Below are 24274 nucleotides of genomic sequence, written 5' to 3' on the forward strand. Positions count from 1 at the left end.
AAACCGCCACCCCTTTATAAAGTCCTCCGAAGTTTGAGTGCTGAATATAGTTTGTTACATTCAAGCAAACAAATATATATTAATAATTGAAGATAAAACATGGCAGATATGTACTGTCCAAACTTGGCAGATCTTAAGATCAGCATCAAAAAGTACTTTCTGGGGAGAACATAACATGCGTTGTTGGCAGGGGAGAGCAAGAACGTGGTTGCTTGGTTGGTTTAGAACCATGCTCAGGGACCCAGAAAGTGTAGGATCTTTAACCTGTTGTTTGTGAATAGGTATCTGCTGTGAATATGTAACCCAAGCATTGCTTAATTTGAGCCAATGGTTTGTATTTCGGGAGGGCATTTATTTTTTCCATGTCAGATATTTACCGAGTGCAAGAGAGGGAAAAACATTCAGATCAGAAGGACTGAGTAAGACAAGAACAGCAAAACCATCACAAACAGAAAGCAGGAAACCTACAATAAACATTTGACACCAGCCCATAAAAATGTGTTGCATTTTTAGACACCCACAGCAAAAATCCCCGGGGGGGGGGGTATATGATTTTTTTAAAGAAAAATCATAGCTTGAAACTCAATGTAATAAATTATTGAAATCTCCCATGACTCACAGTTTAGGGTTAGCCTCAACAAGTTACTTGCAAAAGGCTATAAGGGCACTCTTTTGCTTATCTTCATCTGCATCTCATTCACCACTGACTTCCAAGAAGTGAAAGTCTTCTGTCGGTGGTGAGATCAGAGCAGTGAAGATTCACATGAGCAACAAAATATCCTACTTGTATGTCTGTGTGCTGGCATGACTTTGTGGTGGTGGACCTTGCAATGTGGCATTTTGCTGCTAGTCTGTCATAGTGCTAGAATCAACAGCACCTGAGCTGGTTAAGTATTTTTCTCTCCTCACTAGTGACCCAGCACTCCAATCCCAATCTCTGAGGCCTTGAGTTTCCCAAACAAAAAAGATTAGCAACACATTTGTAAACCAAGAGTGCCCAATTGGCCACAGGGGTGGTAAAGGGGCCTGGATTCCCTTGGTGATGCCTAATTTAGTATTTGGGATGGATGTTGCTGTATGCTTCTATCCAACTACTGAGTCCTAGTATTCTTGAGCATGGCTATCAGAGGGTCCACAGTGCTCCAAACAAGCCTAGTTTTCTGACTTGCTCCACCCTCTCCTCATCTCTACTTGAAAGTCTCTGTTGCTTTGGAAATCAAAGCCTCAAGCACTGCTTGCACATCATCCAGACCTGAATTTCCAGAGTCAATGAAGCTCAACCCAACCAAGACAGCATTATTGTTATTTATCAAGAAAAATAAACAAGATAAAATACAAACCTGGCTCAATTACGTAAACCTTCTCTGCTTCCTACTCCAATTTGTACCCAGTGCAATGTCACTTGGATTCACTATGGACACCAACCTCACTGTCAAGGAACACACTGCCAAAGTAAGATAGCCTGGACCAGCCTTTCTTCTGAGTGAAAACATTTCTTCCAGAAAGCGACTTTTGAACTGCTATTCAAGCCCTCGTAGGTTTGCATGGTATTAATGCCCTACTACATGGCCTCTGAGACTCCCCACTGGTACTCCTTAGAAGGTTCCTACATGCTGCATCACATCTCATCCAGGGCCTGAAGAAATATGATCACAACACCTTCCTCCTGATGGAACTCCGTTGGCCACCCTTTCTGGCCGGCATAATCTTAAAGAAACAGGTGAATCATTTACAAACCTTTCACAACCAGTACCCCTGCTTATCTTGCAGAAAGGCTCACCTTCTCTGGCAGATCCTGGTACACCTGGAGCAGGACTGCAGACTAAGAAGTGCAAAAAAGAAAAAAATGTTACAACAGACCTTTTCCATTTGTGCACCTATGATTTGGAACAACATTCATGTATCCATCAGGACTGCCCAGCACTGCTCCTGTTTCGGAAGACTTACATCTTTAAAGAACAGTACATCACAAAGCATCAACCATCCACAAGTAAGCTGCCTCTCCTCCTACTTGTTGACTTTGCTTGTCTTTGACCATGTACAGTGGCTGGGTTCAGGCTGTAGAAATACCATTTAAATGCATGACCCCAAATGAGAAACGGTCATGGAGGAAGGGTGTCAGTGTTGCACAACCATATATACACACATCTTCAGTGCATAATTTAAAGAACTAATCTTTGCACATCCAGATTTACTTTGAGGTCCTAGCATGCCCTTATGCAAGGCCAGCAATACCGTCAAGTGATACTCACTGAGCCAAATGTATGTGTTTCGTACTGTCACATTTACTCTTGGGACCTGAATATGTTCCTAGGTAGGTAAATGCACAAACATTTTGAGTCAACTTCCCCCAATGATGATAAACGTATTTCATAGCAGACTTTCTTCACACCTTCTGCCTTGGGACAGTTTACGGTGTTCCATAGGGACAGTGGTTTTCCAAACTCTGTCTTCCTTAATGCCCGTAGCACTATTTGAGCATGTTCTGCTTTGATCAGTCAGCATTGCTAGTGGGGAGGCATCTACATTTATTTTTCCAACTTTTGATTAACTTTGAAGACAGATGCTACCCTATTGGCTGGTAGGCCACAATTGTGGGGTGGATAGTGTCCTGTATTGCTCATTACCATCCTCAATCAGATGGCTGGACCCATTCCACCAGGGTGAAGGCAACATCGGTTGTCCATAGGGATTTGCCTGTCAAGACATACTGGGTGGTTAACTGACATGCATTCTGCAGACACTATACTCATTAGGCTTCTGGGCTCTAAAATATATGGCCCGGAAGTTCCTCACACTTGGATTACCTAGGCCAAAGCTGCCTGATGTTTTTCTCCTTTTGTATCTCGCTGTCATTTCCAGGGGTATGTTCCCAAAAGTTGATAATGGTGAAGAACCATGGTGTAGAAGTAGAATAATATCCTTGTGGTGACTGTCACTCTTATGCTATAGGCAGTTTGCCTCTAAGTGTTCTTCTTATATCCTTTAGCACTCAAGCAAGATACATTAATTGGTTTACCCTTTCAAGGAGGGAACTGACAATAGTGCACCAGGCATGCATTGAGCTTAACACTACATGATGCATGCTTTTATACTACCTGCACAAATGTGTGTTCACAAAGTTTATTGGAAGTGATGGTGACTGTTCTAGATGACTGTACCTGTGTCGGTGGTGGTACTTGTGGTTACTGGTGGTAAAAGCACTGATAGACATATCAGTACAACATGTATTAGTGGTACAAGTGGGTGGCTCTCTATAATAGTTTCATAATCATACAGATCTGTGCTGAGCACTCTTCATACCAAATGAGTGAGCAGAGCAAGCAAGTTAGAGGAGCTGTGGGTCAGAGCAGGAGCAGGGATTGCATCAGCTGCATTGACAAGGAAAAAGTCAAAGCAGAGGTTCACAGGCTGATGCAAAATCCATTACTTATAATTGGCTATCGCCTTCTGGACTGGAAAGTGAACCTCAAATAGGTAAGATTTCATCACACTGCCTGTCCATCCAAACAGGGAACCTGATAATTGACTACTTTGAAGTCTCTGACACTAAAGATTATTTAGCAAATATATGAATTTTTAGAAAGGCCTACGTCTTTGAGGAGGATGGAAGGGAAGCTTTTGGACGGGGGTGGGGGAGTGGTAAAGGGCTATGGTGACAGGAAGGAGAAGATATACACGTCTTATTTCAACTCATTATCGATCAGTGAGATAGGAACTGAACCAAGTAAAGTTGGAACACTTAGGGCCAGATGTAGCAAAAAAAAAATTTGCAAGTTGCAAATTGCGAGTCCATGCGACTCGCAATTTGCAACTCGCAAATTGGTATGCAGTACGGTGTCTCAGACACCGACTGCAACTCGCAATGGGGTCGCAATGACCCACCTCGTGAATATTCATGAGGTGGGTCGCAAATTGCGGCCCCATTGAGAGTATAGGCACTCGCTAACATGGAGGCCTGCTGACGTCAGGGAAAACTAAGGGAAAACGAGCTGCACTACAAAAAAAAACGAAACCTTTAGTTTCGGATTTTTCAGGGCAGGGAGTGGTCCCTTGGACCACTCCCTGCCCTGAAAAAATAATATGGGGTTCAGTCACAAAGGGGAAGGGGTCCCATGGGGACCCCTTCCCGTTTGCGAGTGGGTTACCATCCACTTCAAGTGGATGGTAACTGCGACTCCATTTGCGACCGCGTACGCGGTCGCAAATGGAGTTGCATACCACTCCGACTCGCAAATAGGAAGGGAACACCCCTTCCTATTTGCGAGTCGCAAATGCATATTGCGAGTCGGTAACGACTCGCAATATGCATTTGTGAATTGCAAACCCACGTTTGTGAGTCGCAAACGGCGATTTTCGCCGTTTGCGACTCGCAAAAGGGTTGCTACATCTGGCCCTTAGTTCCATCAGCCTAGGATCAGTGATTAGGCAGCGCATTGTTAATGACTGTGCTGATGGCCTTTGAGAAGTCAAGTGGTACAGTATGTGTCCTGTTTTTTAGGGTGGTATAGACCCCACCAAATGTTTTATCGTGTGATGTCTCTTTAGCCTCTTTCCAACGTACACCTTTTTCTCTTATCGACTAATCTGTTATGTACTGCTTGTTCTAACCAACCTAGAACATTTTTTATTGCGATGTGATTAACAAACTAATCAAACCATTATGCAAAACACAATCGTGCTTGTGAATTTACGAACCTGGCTGTATATTCTGGGGCATTATTTTATTTATTCTTTGCTATCTATTTTGCAGGACTGCGCTTCCACAGGAAAAAGTGAAGACAATGTTTGGAGTTTTTGCTCTTCTAGCTGGTAATTGTTCTAGCTATATCCCGTTTTACATTAATTGTATTTACAGATTTGTGAATTCAAACATGTCCCTCTTTGATTGCTTCCTAGTGTTTTCCACATTAGTGTTGAAATGCAAACACCTACACATGTGATTTGCGAAAGTTAGAGAGGGCTGTAATGTGCACTCATGACTACTCCTACCATTTTGTTGTACTCGTATGGTAAAATGCATGCATGGATAATTCGGTATACTGAAAGTTGAGGAAATGTACACAGGCAGCTATAACCATTTGAAGTCGCATCAGCTGAATTGAGGTGTGCAAAAAGTAAATTGAGGGCTGGTTTATAGTCTTTGTTCCTGCACGTGAATATATGGGGCCTGGTGTACCCTGCCATTTTAGGGGCACAAACCTTGTGATTGGCAAATTCCCAGGCCGTGAGACTGAAAATTGGCTTTTGGTATGTGTTAAACCTATTTTGGCATCCTGAAAAACCTTTTCGACTTCCTAAATGGATATACTGGCCCATAAAGAATTGCAATTAGGAATGGTCATAGGGGCTGTAGTTTGGAGCTCTGGCAAGATGGCAGCTCCCTTCTGAGCTCTGGCGATCCTGCAGCCTTCCTCAGAGGATTGAACGTGTTTGTACCGCAATAACAGCTCTGATCTAGCTGGGAATCGTTCCTGAAAACAGGGGTGTATGCTCCACTGAGTTTTCCAGCCCAGGTCTGAGCTGCATCTACCTGAACCCTCTGGTGAGTTGTCACCGCATATTCGAGATGACTGAGCAGCGAGCTCTGCACTCGGCTGGTTTTCCACCTTTGTCACTTAACGGTGCTGACCCCTTCAAAGCGCGTGATGCACATTCAGCAACATACAGAGCTGTCACGCAATTTTTACCACAATTGTGGTCTACAGGCTTTCTACGGATAGTGTAAATCTCAGAGCGGTGGAGTCCCCCTGATGGTGTCTGGTCGGACCACTGAAGAGCAGAGTGAGTGTAGCTCAACCATCTGCCGCATTACGGCTTTTATCTACTGCCAGTCTCGCCTTTATACCAAGACAGTTCTGCAATGCCCGATAACTCGTGTGCTTCTGTTGAATCTACTCATTAGCTTGTGGCTGGATGTCGACTATCTAAGCACTTAGGAGTTTTGTTGCTATCAATTATATATTCATGCACTGTGCCTCTCCCCAGTCTAGCTGTGATCTGCTAGGTGACACATTAAACTGCAACACTACACTCATGTTAGACACGCGTTTGCTTGCCTGCCATGTTTAAAGCTCGAGCAGCAGAATACATGGTTATCTTTGCGACCCCCACCGGCTGCAGAAAATTGCTGCCCATGGATACTGGTTTAATACCCTGAAGGTATGACAGAAGTTTGGAACAATCTCTACTTGTGCTCTTTCACTATTCCTACCTTTCACTGACCACGTAGCAAAGAGCTTTGTATGCTGCTCAGTACTCTCCTTTGCCTACTGGTATGGCAAGTTAGATTCAATTTCATACAAGTCCATAACTACACAACCTGCCCCGAAGTGCCTCCTGTTCAGCTTAGGTGCTCTACACTAGTGGTTCCCAACCTTTTGACTCCTGATGACGCAGAAAAAGAAAGACTAACAAATATTCATATATCATGTAACAAAATCGTATAAGGTAGTGTGATTTTAGCAAAGAAAAATAATGTACGTGGGAAATTGTGCCCACGAGGTAGTTCGCCATTATTATAAACAAGCTTAATTAATCATGAAGAATCGACAAATGTAGTAATCCGTCATAACTGCAAATGTATTCTATGATTTTCTTGTTGAAACTGTTATATGCTTAGCTTACATTTAGCAGATGCTTTGGCCTAGTTGCCTGGTCTCAAATTTAACTGCATGGTTTTCACTTGTATTTAACAGACATATTGTTTTACTTTAAGGTTGTATTTTTCCAGTAGAAATGACTAATACACTTATCTCAAGGTTTCGTGCTAGGCTAGTTTCATCCCCTTTGAAGCAAGGTCAGCTTCTGCAGGTGCAGACAATAAAGACACTGATACAGAATTAATTGGCAAACTTTGTTGCAACTTGTGTTCCAAGGCTCCAGAGACACCTCATGCATAAATGAGTACTAAGAGAAAGACACTATTCATTGGTCAAAAGTAAGCCACCCTATGAACCCTCCAATGGAAGACCCTGAAGAATTTGGAACGTTTCTTACTTAAACCCACTGGTCAAAGAGAAGTCAGCCATTTTCCTTGATGCCATTTTGAAGTCTGATTCAAGACGCCATTTTAAAAGACCCTTTGATGACTTTTCTCTGTCGCAGAGAAAGAGACTTAAGAATTCTCACCCTAGAGACTTTAACTTTAATTTTGCCCAGTCCTGTCCATGCAGTAACTTTTGCCCCATTTTCCTTGCTGCCGCAAGGAAACTTGCCCTTAACTTTGCCCCTTTGAAATCTGCCCCATGCTGATCGAACCGGTACCTGAAGGACGAAGACGTTTCTTGAATGCTGATTGTATTTGGTAAATATGAAAGGATAATTGTATTATGCATTGTGTTTTCCTTCTTAGGTACCAACTGCTTAGGGCCCAAGCTAGAAGTTTTCTAAATTTATGTTGACTAAATTTGTTTTGCATGAAGCCCCACATGCCAATGCTAATTAGAGGTTAGTTGAGGTATTCACTTGATGCACCAGGCTACATTGAAATCTTGCTATGCTGACCGATGTATGAAATTAGTCAAATTCAGTTGCTTATATTGGTGATTTGCATTGCTATAACTGAGTGCATTATAATCCAGATATTACGTAGATTGCGTTTCTTCCGTCGCTATGGACAGCTAGTAATGTTCATATACGTATATCATTTGATTTTGAGACTTACTTATATTGTGCTAGCTTTGTTAATATAGGGAAATAAACTCATTAACTTTTAATAAACTGGTGTGGTTATTCATGACTGAAAGGTCATGGTGTGTCAAAATACTGATAGTTATTGATTCCTAATGTGTTGTTTGATCTTTTAATTGAGTATTGGGTATTGATTATAATGGTTATTGATTATTGATTCAAGTGATCTGACTATTCTTGGATGAGGAGAAACCCAACTCGGTTAAAAGGTTCACCGACCTCCAGCGTTTCCAAGTACAAGTAATTTATAAAGACTGGACGTGCTATCAGTAGATGGTAGCAGAGATTGATGGTTTCACCCTTTGGGACCCCATCCGAACAATAGACGGATTCAAGTTAGAATTTTCTTTGATCAAACAAGTTGGAGAGATGATGATGCCCTAAATCCCCAATGATTTTCCCGGAATCTCGGAGCTTGCGAATGGAGGAAATGGAGGTGTGAGAATGTTTTCGGCGTTTCTAGTGACAGTATGAGTGAAGTTAGGGTTTCGCGCTTGTACAGCTTATGCCGCAGATGAATTGTAAAGTTTGTAAGGATTTTAGGGGGTTACGAACCCCAATCAAAAATTTTGAAGGAGTGATACTCCTAAGTGTGACAGTAGGGAAGTCGTCGAACTTCATATGTGTGTAGCGCTTTGTGCAGGAAAAATTGTCCACGTGGTTGTTGATGTTGAGACGGGCCCTGCGAGGTCAAGAGACTCCGGAGTATGTTGAAAAGAATATGAGACACTTGATTGATGTTGTAATCTGTTAGGTTTAGTAGGTAGATCGGGCGTGGTCAACAAGTCAGTCTGAATATTGAGAAATGAAAGAAAATTTTCGACTTTGAGATTTGACGAATTCTAAGGCGCGCTAGAATAGTTCATTGATCAGTTGAGAGTAAAGTTTGCGGGTCAAAGTTTGCTTGAGAAAGTGGGAAACCGAGAAAGATGGAATAACTGCAGAGGCTAGTGAAAAATCCCTAAGGTTTCTGAAGCGATAGTATTACCCTTCCTGTGGTAAACCGACAGATTTGCTTTCTTCTTTTTGGTTAGTGCTCGCGACATATTGCAGAAATTAGTTTTGAGTGAAGCTGAATGATGGAGGACAAGCCGCGAGACTTTGTCAGCCGCAGTGTGTGGGTGTGACGTCACTAGGAGCCGCGCTGGGATCGGTTGGTTGGTGAGAAGGGACGCACACGGATTGGACGCAGTCCGTGAAGTGCAATTGGTGGGGAAAGGCAAGCGAAGAGTATTCCGGGAATTAAAGTCACTTATTGATCACATTTTAAGAAAACAAAAGACAGAAAGATTAAATTTTTCAAAGCACTTAAGAGTGCCTTGAGGGGAGATGTATATATTAAAGCAAATGTAGGAGAAGAAACACCGCCTAAGGGTACACCAGCTTACATCGTGATTGAAGAAAAGGGTGTCGCATCATGTCTTTGGTTAAAGCAATGGTGTAAATTAACAGAAAAGCATGGAAGTGTAGCGTTCCCTATCAACGGGTCGTTTAATCTAAGAGTCTTGGAGAATCTAAGATTCGCGCTATACGACATGAAAGTACCTCCAAGACCAGCACAGTTTGAAGCATTAGCAATTTGGGAGCAAATGGCTAGAAGGCAACTACAAAAGAAATTTGAAACAAGAGTGAGAAAAGTAGAAAAGACACTAGCGGATGCTAAATGGGATAGTACTCAAAAGGTTTGGAGATCAGACGTATTGCAAGGAATTAAATTGTTTCCAGCAATTACCGACGAAGCAGAGACGGAAGGAAGGAAAGCTACCTATAAAACAAACAGGAGTCAGTCCAGAGATAGAGAAAACAATAGAAATTCGAAAAGGTCAGACGAATCAGACGATGAGGAGTTCATTGTACAATTGCTAAATGACCGCACGCCACCATATGTGGAAAGCAAAAATGGCCCAAGCACTATTACTGCCCCTCCAGAACCAATACAGGGTAATGTAACACTGAATTTGAGAATATCGCAGAGGCAAAGTAGTCCCGACATGCCTTTTACACCAGAAATACCACAAGTTCAGAGAATATATCCCGACATGCCTAAATTGAAACCTGTCAATGATTATCAGCCACAGGTTCAAAGGCGCTATTGTGATGAGCATATTTTGGAAATGACTTCTAGTTTAATGGTGCAGGGAGGACAGAATTACCAAAGGCCGACATTGATTCAAGCCGAATCAACACAAATGTTGATGCCTCAAAAGCAGATGCAAGAAGTGCCGAAGTACATTCAAATAGCCAAAAATCAGTTGAATCATAATATGGGAATTAACATGCCACAGAATTCGGGGAAAAGACAGAATCTGGATGCAATATCTTTGCCTATCACTGTAGGTCCGCCAGTACCATTGTATATACAAGCAAAGGCAAAATGTATGCGACCAAGGGGTAATGACACAAAATGAGACAGGGAGGAGATGCATAGAAAATACTCAAGAAACGACTCCGGTAGGTACACTGCTAGATAGATCTGGGTCCTTGTTGGAATTTAGTCCAATTCCAATTTGTGCTCCGTCAAGTGTTGTAAGGTCAAGTCCACCACTAATAGTACGGCTAACTTAAAAAACAGAAACGTTACAGAAACCATCAGTAGCGGTCGATGTAAGTGCTACATTGATGGGACTGAACGCGCAACAGTTAACACAATGGTTGAACAGCCTGAACTCCCCACAGAGCACACCCAGCGGGAAGGGAGAAGAATATTTGAATAAAATAAGATTGGGCATGGAAGCAGACGAACTAGTAGAGTGAACGATGGGTCTGAACAGGTTAGAATCATACACTGAAGAAGAGCTGAGATACATTTGCCCTAGAATTACAAGAGAAGTAAGCAGCATACATAAGAAGTTACAAGAAATTGCAGACAGAAACAAAATCGACATAGGTAAAACCAAACACTTGAGCAGAAGTTACAGGTTAGATTTTGAGACAAAAGATTTTGAATACATGAGATCTGCAGAAATGAAAATGCACCTTAAAGAGATACTGCAAAGCGCGCAGGTTTGGAGATGTCTAGATAAGTGGGAGAGCAGGTGGGTTAAGAAAAAGGACAAGAAGAAAGGGAGTACCCCAGACCGGAATTAAAAAGTACAACAGAATGATGATCTGATAACCATGTTACCAATGAGAGAAACGGCAGGGGGAAAGCTTGTCCATGTACCATGGCACAGGTGCGATATTCAATCCTTTACGGATGATTTCCCTAAATTAAGAGAGAAACCGATCGAATAGTATCAACAAACAGATAGATTTGTGAAACTCGCAAAATGTCTTTGGGAAGACCTGAATACTTTATTCAAAATTGTGGTTCCGGCAGATTTGTGGGAAGATTGTAAAAGGGCTGTAGGTTGGCCAACAAGTGAACCAGAAAGAGATAGGGACACAGGTGCACCATCGCATACGGTAATGAGTTTATGCCATAACGTGATTGAGCATTTAAAAACAAAAGTTGCGTCGAAAAATGTGGATTGGCAGAGAATTGACAGAACAGCACAAGAAGTTAAAGTCTCGATACATGCATACTATGAGAGATTGTTGAAAGCGTTTAAAAATTACAGTGGTATGGAAACGATTGAGGCAAAGGACATGCTCCATTTTGTGTTCAGATTTGTGGAAGGATTGAGACCCGAAATCAGTCAGATGATTAAAATGCATTTGATTTGTTGGCAGTCAAAATCGATTGATGAAGTGTTGAATTATGCAAAATACTGCAGTTATGAGATTGAGACAAAACAGAAAAGGTTGAAAGAAAAAATTATGGTGATGCATATTAGAGCAGCTCAGACAGGCTTGCAAGGTTTGCAAGGTTTCCAACAGCAGTTGCCGCAGCAGCAACAGCAGGGAAATGCTGTGTTTCAGCCACAGTTGAGAGGCAGAGGCCGAGGAGGTTTTGTGAATAATGGTCCTGATTTGAATACTGTTGTGATTCCAAATGGTATACAGGCAATGAAGAAGGTGAAAACAATGGCAAAACAATGATGTCAATTCATTTCAGAATACGAGAGGACTGAAATTGAGAGGTCCAAATCCAAATTTCCAAAATAATGTAAATCAGATGCAGGGTTTACAACCCATACAACAACAGCAGTTGCAAATACCCCGTGTACAAATGGCACAGTTGCAGCCAATGCAACAGCAGTTTCCTATGGTACCTAATCAGCAAATGTAATGCTTCCTCAACAGGTCATGGGTCAAGGAATGAATCAAAATGATACAGTACACCAATTCCCGTTACCTGTGAGAATGGAATAAACGATGTATGGGAGAGTGAAAGTTCAGATGAGGAGGGAAATTGTATGCTTGCTGCATATTTGGAAGTTGATCAAAAGGGACCGTATGTGGAAGGAAGAGTTATGGGTCACAGCGTTTCATTTTGATTGACACAGGAGCTACACGCTCTACAGTCAGAAGTATTGAAGTACCAAATTTGCCACTTTTAGGGAGAACAGTTCAAGTAGTGGGAGTAGCAAATAGATATCTGACAAACCCAATCACAGATCCAGTGCAAGTCAGAATTGGTAACTATCAAGGGTCACATAAATTTGTGGTGTGTGACTGAAGCCCGATAACCCTATTAGGGAGATATTTATTGTGCAAATTGGGATGCTCGATTATGTGCTCAAATGATGGAATTAAAATTCAGACAAACAGTGATGAGGAAGAAGAGAACAGTTTAGGAGGGGACGAAGTGGAAACTGTCGATGAAGAGTATCCCCTGATTACTCTTTATCCAATGCTCACTGAAGCAGATATTCCTGCTGAACTACAGGAAACAGTTGAAAAAGAAGTGTGGGATATGACAGGGAAAGAAGTAGGATTGGTTAAAGGAGCAGAACCAGTGAAAGTGACTGTAAAACCCAATGTAAATTGTCCTCAGACTCCGCAATACCATATGTCGCAAGACACACTCATGAAAGTCGCCCAACTCATTGACGAGTTTGTGAAACAGGGAGTACTGAGAGAAGTACTAAGTAGTCCATGTAATTCACCAATCATGGGACAAATAAAACCAAGTGGAAAGGTCCGAATTGTTCAAGATTTGAGAAAAATAAATGACATAATAGTTAAATGTTGTCCAGTGGTACAAAATCGAGCTGTGATAATGTTTCGAATCCCCTGTGATGCAGAGTGGTTCTCAGTCATCGACTTGTCACAAGCATTCTTTTCTGTGCCTCTTTATGAGGACAGCCAATTTCTCTTTTGCTTCAAATTCCTGGACAAAGTCTATAGTTGGTGTCGAATTCCTCAAGGGTTTTTGGAGTCACCATAAATTTTCTATCAGATTCTAAAGAAAGATTTGGAATCATTGGAATTACCTTTTGAATCAACCTTAGTACAGTATATTGACGATTTACTGATCGCATCCAAGACAGAAAACGACTGTACGGTTGACACTATTGCCCTTTTGAACCATTTGGGAAGGAATGGACACAAAGTGTCTCCTTCAAAATGACAATTCTGCCAGAAGAAAGTGAAATATTTGGGTCACTAAATAGAGAGAGGGTCGAGAAGAATCATGAAAGAAAGAATAACAAGTGTACTTCAAATGAGCCCACCCAAGACGAGAAAAGAGGTGAGAAAGTTTTTGGGAATGGTAAGCTACTGTCGCCAATGGATTCCCAATTTCTCAACTCTAGCCACCCTTTACTGAAACTGACCCAGAAAGATGCGCTGGATGAAATAGTGTTGAAAAGAGATGAAATGGATGCTTTTATTGAGTTAAAGGAATGCATGTGCAGAGCTCCAGCTTTAGGTATGCCTGATTACACAAAGCCTTTCACATTGTTTTGTCATGAACGTGATGCATGTTCCTTGTCTGTTTTGACTCAAGACCATGGTGGCATAAACAGAACAGTAGCATATTTTTCAGCTACTTTGAATCCAGTCGCAGCAGCCTTACCAGGGTGCTTGCGTGCTGTAGCAGCAGTTGGTATAAGCCTAAACCAGAGTGAAGGAATAGTGATGGGACATCCTTTAACAGTTATGGTATCTCACTCAGTCGAAATACTTTTGACACGTTCCCGAACACAGCACATGACCGGTGCTAGGCTTACAAGGTACGAGACAGTAATTTTGGGATCACCCAATGTGCAGCTGAAAAGGTGCACTACGTTGAATCCAGCAACCTTGTTTCCCAGTGAAAATGTTGAAATTGAGAACACTGAAGACATCGAGCACGACTGTCTTCAGGTGACTGAATTTTGTACAAAACCAAGACCTGATATCAAAGATACCCGATTGGAAGAAAATGATCAAATAATTTTTGTTGATGGTTCATGTTTAAGAGATGCACTAGGAATATTGAAAGCAGGATATGCTGTATGTACAATAACAGGTTTTCTGGACGCATCTTGGCTTCAAGGAGTTCACTCTGCACAGGTAGCGGAACTAGTAGCCCTTACCAGAGCTTGCCAACTTTCCGCATTAATGAAAGTCACCACTTACACTGACAGTCAGTACAGATTTGGAATAGTCCATGATTTTGGACAATTGTGGTCACAGAGAGGCTTCATGACCTCTTCAGGATCACCAGTGAAAAATGGCGAAAGAATAAGAGAATTGTTACCCAGTTGCCAGGAGAAGTTGCAGTGGTAAAATGCAGTGCACATTAAAAATCACAAGACTTTGTTTCTTTGGGAAACGGATATGCAGATCAAGTCGCAAGGTTTTGCGCATTGAACTGTATATTGCTCAGAGACAAATAGAACTTGATAAATGAGCCAGAACTTGAACCAAGTGAAGCCTTTGCTCCAAAGGTTGTAGATACAATTGAAGAATTGAAATTCCTACAAAATAATGTCAGTAAGGATGAGAAACTCTCATGGAGCAAACTACAATGCATAAAGAAACCAGATGATTTGTGGGTTTCAAGTGAAGGGAGATTGGTTCTACCAAGCAGTCTTTTAACGCAATTGGTCAGGTTGTATCATGGACAAGCCCACCTTGGAAGGGATGCCATGATTAGATTATTCAAAATCGATTGGTTTAATCCTAAATTCCATCAAGTTGCTGAAGCAGTTTGCCATTGTTGCGTCATTTGCCAACAAATGAACGCAGGGAAGGGAGCATTAGTAAATTTGAGCCACATTGGAAGAGCAGGTGGTCCATTCAGCAGGATGCAAATGGATTTCATTGAGAAGTCTATGCATGCAGGCTTGAAGTATGTGCTGGTGATTGTGTGTATTTTTAGTCACTGGATTGAAGCATACCCCACACGCAGAAATGACAGTCTCACAGTTGCAAAACTACTCTTGAGAGAGCTAATACCACGTTTCGGATTCCTGATCTCTTTAGAATCAGATTGGGGAAGTCACTTCAATATCGAAGTAATCAAATTATCGTGTGCAGCACTGAACATTGAACAAAAATTGCATTGTAGCTACCGCCCTGAAGCATCAGGGCTAGTGGAGCAAATGAATGGCACATTGATATCGAGGATGGCGAAAATATGCGCATCCACAAACTTGAAATGGCCTGACGCATTGCCTTTGGTATTACTGTCAATGAGAAACACACCTGATAGAAAAACTGGACTATCACCTCATGAAATCCTCATGGGCAGTGCCATGAAACTTCCAGCAGTTCCTGCAAATGCACTTGTAAATATTACCGATTATATGGTTATGGACTACTGCAAAGGTCTGGCTGATGTGGTCCGCTCTTTTTCTTACCAGGTGGAGGCAACCACCTTGCCACCGATCCAAGGTCCAGGACACGCCCTGAAACCAGGTGACTGGGTCATGATAAAGAAGCACGTGAGGAAGTCGTGTCTGGAAACCCGTTGGAAAGGACCTTTCCAAGTGATTCTGACAACTACCACCGCTGTGAAGTGTGCGGGAGTTCCCAACTGGATTCACGGCAGTCACACGAAAAGGGTGACGTGCCCCAAAGAAGAGGAAGTTGAAGCGATGAAATTACCAGCAACCGTCAGGAAAGTACCAGGCACTGAGACAGAACAAAGAGAGCCTGAAAGTGAACGAGAAGAAATCGAGACAGAAGAAATATTTTCTGAGGAAGACGCAGCCGATCCTCTTGAGGACAACAGAGAAGAAGCCTCAGGAAGCAACAAAGATCCTGAAGGTGACAAAGATCCTGTCACATGTGAAGAAGCAGGAGAGCCTAATAGGAGAGGGCTTTCCCAGAAGCAGACGATACAGGAAAAGAAAGAGAAAACCTGATTGACCTCCTGGTGGAAGGAAACAAGACAGAACAGAGTGAAACCGTTCAAATTCTTCCAGAACCGGTTGCAGGTCCATCAAGTGAAAGCAGCGCGAAACGAAGGCAAAGCATATTGCGAGTGAAATTAAAGACTAAAGAAATATTAAAAGAAAATGAAGGGCCAAAATTGAAGGAGAAAAGAAAAGAAGTGTCTATCGTAATAACGACACAGAGTGACGAAAAAGACACAGCCAAAGAACAAGACATTAGCAAGAGAGAATCAAAAGGAGATGGAAAATTGAAAAGGAAAAGAATACCGAGCAGAAGATATTCTGGTCCAGAGTGGGCATACACAGCCGCTAACGATTGGTCAGATGAATTTCTATCTCTCAGTCTTGAAAACGAAGAAGCAGAACGACACTTTGGTACCTGAGAAGTGAAATTTCATGAACATTACTGAATAAGACATTGATAACCTGATTGACCTTTGAACCGGCTAAGACATTGATAACTTGATTGACTTTGAAACCAATTTTGAGACGAAAGCTGCTAAACCGATAAGAGACTAAGCTGCTAAAGAAAACTGTGTGAACATTTAACTCGTTCAGCTTTATATATATCTGCAAATCTGATTTGATAAAGTGTCTTCAACTTTCTGATTCTATATAGATCATGCCAGGCAGTACTACAAAGGGACATAAAATGAAGTGTTGTAAATATATGTGTATAGGTCTAATAACTGCATGTGTACTAATAATTATAGCAATAGTTATAGAAATGCATGGAAAGAATGAAAGAGACGCGAATGATGCTTCTACTTCTAAAACTCCTACTGAATTAACTCCTTTGCAGAAACTCGAACAAGACGAGAAATATTTACATAACAAGAAGGAGCTCTCCTCGAACATCTTCTATCGCTTGCTGAATGAGTATGTTGAGACAATGGATGCTAAAGATTGTTATGTGTGCACACAAATACCTACCTCAGTAATAGAAGGAGTGACATATCATAGCATGCCTCTTACGTATGGAATTTCATGTAGTTTGTTACTAACCAGATTCTATAATCAGGATTCTATTCAATACTTTTATTCCAATCATGATGTCGTATTTCCATATGTCCCCATAATTGAGCATTTGAGTAAAACAGCAAGAGATCATTATATAAAATTAGTTAGAGGTTTCTTTGAACCACTATTGCCTTTTCCTGTAGTCCACGCTCATAGAGACAACCTTACATGCTTACTTTCACCTGTAGAGAAAAGCTTTTTAGAACACACTGAAGATAGAAGGAGAATGGTAAAGGAAAAATTAGAAAGGGAATTACACAAAAGGACATCTGTAGATAACTATGCTTTTGCCGCAATAAAGACACAAGGGAAATTAGCTTTAGATGCATTACATATAGGGAAACTTTGTGTATATAGACCTAAATCATATTATGGCACAATCTTTGTGGGAACGAGTGAATGTAAACATACGTTTTCATTTCAGGCTAAATGGACGTTCATGCTGAATGGACAAGACCCAGTTATTCCAGGGGTCTATTATATTTGTGGACTTTATGCCTATTATCGTTTTCCTAAAGGATGGTATGGGATGTGTTACTTGGGAATAGTATTTCCAAAGATTTATCAACTGGATGACTTAAAGAAATTTCCAAAGTTGTCTGAATCACATCGCATTCAGAAAAGGGAGACAGCTTCTGGTGTGGTAGGAGATATATTTGGAGCGATGATTCCTTCAGTAGGAGTCATATTGAATTCAATTAAAATACGAAAGTTGTCTACTATTTTGGACAACATGCTGACAAAATTCTCAGGAGCCATAATCCTGATTGATGCTGAACTTGCTGCAGAAAGAGCTATGACTCTTCAAACCCGGCTTGCTTTAGACATTCTTTTAGCAAAGAATGGCGGCGTTTGCAAAATACTTAGTGCACATCACTGTTGTGCAGATTTGAAAGAATTGAAGGAACCAGGAGTATGGGTAAAGGTTGGAAAAGGATTTGCTTCCGTGCGAAATTGGCTCAGCAACATTTGTAATGGACTATTACTAAAAATAGTAAAAGGAATATTAATAACATTAATTTGCTTATTAGGTATTTGGGGAATTTGGAAAGCTATTAAAATATTGAAATCAAGAAACAAAAGGAGAAGAGAAGAGAAAGAACAAAATAAAATGGTAGAAATATACAGAGAAAAATCAAAGGGAACAAAAAGGAAGAGGGAATTGACTGAAGTGCCAAATTACTGAAACAGACTTTTAATGAAATAAAATTTGTGATGGAAGATTTGATGTAATGACATAATTAGTCATCAGAGGAGGGATTGATGACGCAGAAAAAGAAAGACTAACAAATATTCATCATTCAACAGAGCTTTATTCGATCAATGATCATCAAAGCAATACATAATCTATTTACCATAACGAATATAAAAATTAAAATATAAATATAAATATGAATATTAAAAGCATTTCATCCCCACTATAAAAACACAATTGTAACATCGACAACAGAAAAATAAAATATTCGCTAACCCTTTGGGATATAAAAGCTCCTAATGCGCCATGCCATGAGTAAATATTTGCTAACTGAAGCTATTAGCATTTTGGTAGAATCGCTTTTTAAAATCCTTAAAGCTAGTGCACAGTTCCTAATTCCCATTTCTAGACAAGGGGCTCGAATCCATTTGTTCCTAGGAGCCCTATATGCGGGACAAAAAAACATAAAGTGCTCCACTGATTCAGAATTAGAGCCACAAGCAGGGCAAAGGTCATTTGACGCATTTGTGTCCTACCTGCACACCACGGTCTTCAGTGGTAAGGTCCCGAAACGAAATCTGGCAAATAGGCTTTTGCCTAACATATCGGGTATAATGTCTAAATAGGACTCAAGCTGTGGATACCATTTGATGTCTATAAATAAGTTGGTTAGATGGCCGCCTGAATTATGGGTAATAGCAACATTCCTTATGTAGGACCAATATACATGTTTCAGTGTTTTAAGATGGACTTTTGCAAGTTTGTTTGGGTGCTCCCAGTAATCCTCTAATCCCAATATCCTGAACCAGGTAGATACATGCTTGACCCATGGAATAGAAGTTGCATTAGAAGATGTTAACAAGTCTAAAAGTGCGACTTTATATGTATCTAATTCAGGGACGGTCCATAGCCTGACCCAATATGTCAAGGGTCTTAAGTTTATCAGGTCAGCGATCCTTTTAAAACCCAAGTCCAGGAAAAGAGGTGTCAGTGGGGTACTGGGGGGACATGCACAGAGGGCCCTTGCAAATGTGTTCTCCCCAAGTGTTAGTTTGCTGGTATTAGTGAAGCCCCATACTTCTGCGCCGTACACAGCAGCTCCCTGCGCCTTAGCTACATATATCTTAATAGCAGGGGAAACAGATTTTGTGTAGGTACTCCTGAAAAAGCGCAAGATGGAAGCTGCACTATGCATGAGAAGGCCAGTGCTTTTGTTAATCTGTTCTTCCCAGCGTAAATTATCGGTCATCCTTACACCTAGGTAATCGAAGAAACTAACCTTGTCAAGGGAAACTCCATCGAGAAAGATGGAACATTTCTTCCTTTTCACGGAGCGCAACACCATTAACTTGGTTTTCTTTGTGTTTAACTCCAAGCCATATTCCTGGCAAAAAGCACTAAATCTATCAAGGAGGGTTTGCAGACCCATGGGAGTCTTTGAGATTAAAAGCGAATCATCAGCAAAGAGGAGTATGGGTGTTTTATGGGTCCCTAGAATGGGAGCGTCACTCTGGCAGTTCATCATATGTTGCACTACCTCGTTAATAAATAAAGAGAACAAGAGTGGTGCCAGCACACATCCCTGTCTTACACCCCTGTGTATAGGAATTTTGTCCGTGAGTTCACCTTGTTCACCCCAACGAACTTGCGCATAGTTCTCCTCGTGTAGAAGCTTTATTAGGGAGACTAGGTTTCTGGGTACTCCGGTTCTAGCTAAAACCACCCACAACTTCTCCATAGGGACCAAGTCAAAGGCAGATTTCAAATCTACAAATGCAACGTACAAAGGCTGTTTGAAGAGAACAGTGTATTTCCAATACAGCACTGACAACCTAAAGATCTGGTCCACTGTGCTGATTCTAGGTCGAAACCCTGCTTGAAGGGGAGATAGTACCTTACATTCCTCGGCCCATTGTGTTAATCTACCAAACAGTTGTTTAGCAAAAATCTTTTGTAGATTATCTAAGAGGCTAACTGGCCTGTAGTTTACTGGTAGATTAGCATTACCCTTTTTATGAATGGGTATGATCACGGCACCCTTCCAAGTAGAAGGGATCTGTCCCTCTTCAGAAATTTTGTTAGAGAGAGCATTTATATACCAGGCCCAAATTCGGGGTTCTGATCTATATAGATCCCCTGGTATTCCATCAGGACCTGGAGCCTTCCCGATTTTTAGTGAACAAATTGCCTCTATAGTCTCTTCTATGGAGAAGCAGATTGGGTCCTTGATATCTAGATGGTCCTCTCTCAATTGAATAAGAGGGGATTCGATATCTTGATGAGTGTCAAGGTCTTCTCTCTTACCATGTTCTGTGGGAACATCAAGAATGTCCATTATACTATAGAGGGAGGAAAAATGGTTCACCCAGCTTTCTGGCTGGATGTGAGTTGACGTGATGGTTCTACCCTGTGCTCTCTTTTGGCTACAAGTTCCCAAAACCTACCATTATTGTTGGATTTGGATGCTTTTAGCAGTTCTTGCCAAATGGAGTCCTCCCAAGTTTTTTTAGCTCGTAAGATAGATTCCTTATATATACGTCTAGATGACTGAATATCCCCTATTGACCCTTCCGAAATAGCACACTTAACCCCTGACTTGGCCCTGGCACATGATTCGTCAAACCAGGAGTTCCTTAACGGGTTACCTCTTTTTGGGCTTGCTTTGCACTTCCTATAAAAAATATCTTGAAATTTGCCCACCAAGATTTCATGTATGTGAAGAATGGGGATGACTTGGGGGTCTTGATCTTGATAGGGTGCCAGATTATCTAATAAGGATGAGTATATTGCATGCAGCAAGAGAGGATTTGACACCACATTTGGCCATTTAACCTTGGTAGTTGAATACTTCACAATGGGGGTGGGTACCTTAGTAACTTGATTATTGGCAAGACGACCAAATACTTCCCCTGAAAAGGACAATAATAGTGGATAGTGGTCACTTTCGCTCCTGCAATCTACCAGCATATCTTTAAGCTGTGGCCACAGTCTGACATCTACTAAGAAGTAATCGATTGTACTGGTACAACTGCCTCTTTTGAAGGTAGGGGCAATGTCCGGGTCAGAGGGCGTTCGGCCATTACAGGCCCTAAGACCTTGTTTCAGACATAGTGTGGCTATTGTACTGCCACACAAGTGCGAGAACAATAGCGGTCAGCATTCAATTGTGCTATCCCCCATAGTGAATCTTCCTCTTTAGTTAGATCAATTAGGAGGGTCGATGGTTCGAAAGTGCAGTTTAGGTCCCCTGCTATAATCAGCTGACCAAGAGAATTAGAAGTGTCCAAATACTCAAGAAGCTGGGTGAGGGTCTGGGATTCTACACTACGTGAAACTGATCTTGCATAGACATTAATGAGGGTGATAGTAAGATGCTGTCGAAAAACTAATTGCAACCCCATCAAGTCAGCACAGTCAAAATGTAAGATCTTATAATCGCATTGCAATCTTTTGTTCAGAAGAATCAACAGCCCCCCTTTGGCACGACCTGACCCTTTTTCTGAAGGTTGGGCAGGGACATTAAAAGAGAGAAACCCATCAATAAAGATCATATCCTCAGCCCATGTTTCCTGAAAAAGGCAAACATCTTGAGATTTGATATAAGTGCACCAGTCATTATCGTCCAATTTCCTCCCAATGCCAGCCAAGTTCCATGACATAAGGAGTAAGCCACCTCTGGCGTCAGGTGAGGTGATATATGGCTGTGTGACATCTTGTTGGCTTGGCTCAATAGTACGGATCAGGGGTGGCTCGTTAGTTCTAACCCCGTCGGGAGCCTCTTGACTTATAGGCAGTCATTGTGGTTTAGGCAGAGTAACATCAACTTGCCAAGACGGAATAATATCATTACAGACTCGTGCAATCGTTGGGACCTGCAATGCGTCAGACATCCCAAACTCTAAGTTGATAGCCCCCCTTTTCCCTTTGAGCCAAAGCGAACGAGAATCGAAAGCTCTCAGATGATCAAGCAGGGAGTTATCAAAAAACTTGATTGTAAGAATATCAAAGGTGGACTCCGGGGGGCTCAGCCGTTTAACATTAAAAATGTCTGAACGTACAACCGATAAGCAACCCCTTTGGTTCCGAAGCCAATAGATGGCTTTATTTACCCTAGATTCATGGTCCTCCTTTGTTCCTTGAAGCAACTTGGGTACGTTGGATAAAAAGAGAATGTTCCTCTCATACTTGTAATTCTGATTATCTTTCAGTGGGCTAAGAACGGCAGAGGCTCCCCGAGGAGGAGGAGGGTATGTAAACTCGTTGGTAAGTGTAAGAGAACCACTTAGGGACGAAGGAAGACCCCCCCAGCATATCTAGAATTTCCCAAAGCTTTGGGTCTTTCTAGACCCCTCGCCCTTGTAGGAGGAAGGGGGCTAATAATGGTAGATGTCCCGTTTGTCGCAACAGACTTCACAGATAATGGCTGCAGGTTCCCGGGCTGGATGTAAGTAGGACCTTTCTTGAGGTAAGATTTGTCGTATGGACCAGGTACTAACTTTGGATGAGTGCTCCCTTTAGAATTAAGAGGACCACTTCTCCCCCTTTCCTCCTTTGAGCAACACGTGCAACCAGAGAAGGTGCCCGATCTTTCTTGGACAAGACGAGTTAATTGCTGCACCATCCCTTTGAGCTCGTCTACTCTCTGCAAGATGAGAGACATGTTGAATCCTGGAGACGGATGGGCCAATGAAGAATTTATAATTGGAGAAGCTGGACAAACAGGAATCATAGGATCTAAAATTTCGGAAGAAGCGACATGTGACCCAGGAGAAATGACCTCCTCAGCTAACGGCTGAAATCGGTTAAAACAAGGAATGTTTGGGAGCACTTTGATCTCCGGACTTAGAGGAATATGAGCAATAGGTGGACTAGTTCCCTCTTCTATTTGAATTGAGCTTTGAATAAGAGAACAGGACTTGCTTGCTTCCTTTACTTCACAGGATAGACGAGGGGTTGAAGAAGATACATTAAGTACGACCCCTACTCCATAAGGTGGAGAGTTTCTTCCCAGATCAGGGCCCTTGCTCTTCTTGGAGAAGAAGTCCTTGAACCTCTTAGATTGTGCAGGGACTTTCCTGGTGCCTGCTGCGCAATTTAAAATTGCCTCCACCTCCTCAATGAGATGGTCAATCTCTTCAAACGATTTGAGTCCGTCTCTTTTGGACTTGATGGCAAGGTTACTTGTACGTTTTTTTATTTTTTTATGTTCTAACCGAGTTTCCGGCATCTCGGTAGCCTTCCTCTTCCCCATGAGTTTTTAATAATGTAAATAGACCTATGAGTTGGTGAAAGCAATTATGCTGGTGCTGCCGCTGCCCAATGATGCGCGTCCCGCTGGGCGGGAGCGCGAGGGTAGAGTTTTAAAGGGCTCCTGCCCCGATTATGCTGGTGCTGCCGCTGCCCAATGATGCGCGTCCCGCTGGGCGGGAGCGCGAGGGTCGAGTTTTAAAGGGCTCCTGCCCCGATTATGCTGGTGCTGCCGCTGCCGCTGCCCAATGATGCGCGTCCCGCAGGGCGGGAGCGCGAGGGTCGAGTTTTAAAGGGCTCCTGCCCCGATTGTGCTGGTGCTGCCGCTGCCCAATGATGCGCGTCCCGCATATTCATATATATGATTCATATATATGATGTAACAAAATCGTATAAGGTAGTGTGATTTTAGCAAAGAAAAATAATGTACGTGGGAAATTGTGCAAACGAGGTAGTTCGCCATTATTATAAACTAGCTTAATTAATCATGAAGAATCAACAAATGTAGTAATCCGTCATAATTGCAAATGTATTCTATGATTTTCTTGTTGAAACTGTTATATGCTTAGCTTAAATTTAGCAGAGGCGTTTGCCTACTTACCTGGTCTCAAATGTAACTGTGTGGTTTTCACTTCTATTTAACAAAGACATATTCCTTTACTTTAAGGTTGTATTTTTCCAGTAGAAATGACTAATATACTTATCTCAAGGTTTCGTGCTAGGCTAGTTTCATCCCCTTTGAAGCGCGGTCAGCTTCTGCAGGTGCAGACAATAAAGACACTGATATAGAATTAATTGGCAAACTTTGTTGCAACTTGTGTTCCAAGGCTCCAAGGACACCTTATGCATAAATGAGTACTAAGAGAAAGACACTATTCATTGGTCAAAAGGAAGTCACCATATGAACCCT

At 41.8% G+C, this 24274-nt stretch overlaps 1 protein-coding gene across 3 annotated transcripts in view; it reads left to right on the forward strand.

The window, feature by feature from the left end:
• The window catches only part of LOC138302123 (probetacellulin-like), a 525314-nt gene that overhangs the window by 50585 nt on the left and 450455 nt on the right, over positions 1 to 24274 (forward strand). For all 3 annotated transcript variants that reach the window (XM_069242495.1, XM_069242497.1, XM_069242496.1), the window contains exon 2: positions 4754 to 4812. In XM_069242495.1, the coding sequence (XP_069098596.1) occupies positions 4785 to 4812 (28 nt within the window). In that variant the 5' untranslated portion in view covers positions 4754 to 4784. The remainder of the gene's footprint in view (positions 1 to 4753; positions 4813 to 24274) is intronic.

The sequence above is a fragment of the Pleurodeles waltl genome, chromosome 6, assembly GCF_031143425.1.
Source record: "Pleurodeles waltl isolate 20211129_DDA chromosome 6, aPleWal1.hap1.20221129, whole genome shotgun sequence".
NCBI lineage: Eukaryota > Metazoa > Chordata > Amphibia > Caudata > Salamandridae > Pleurodeles > Pleurodeles waltl.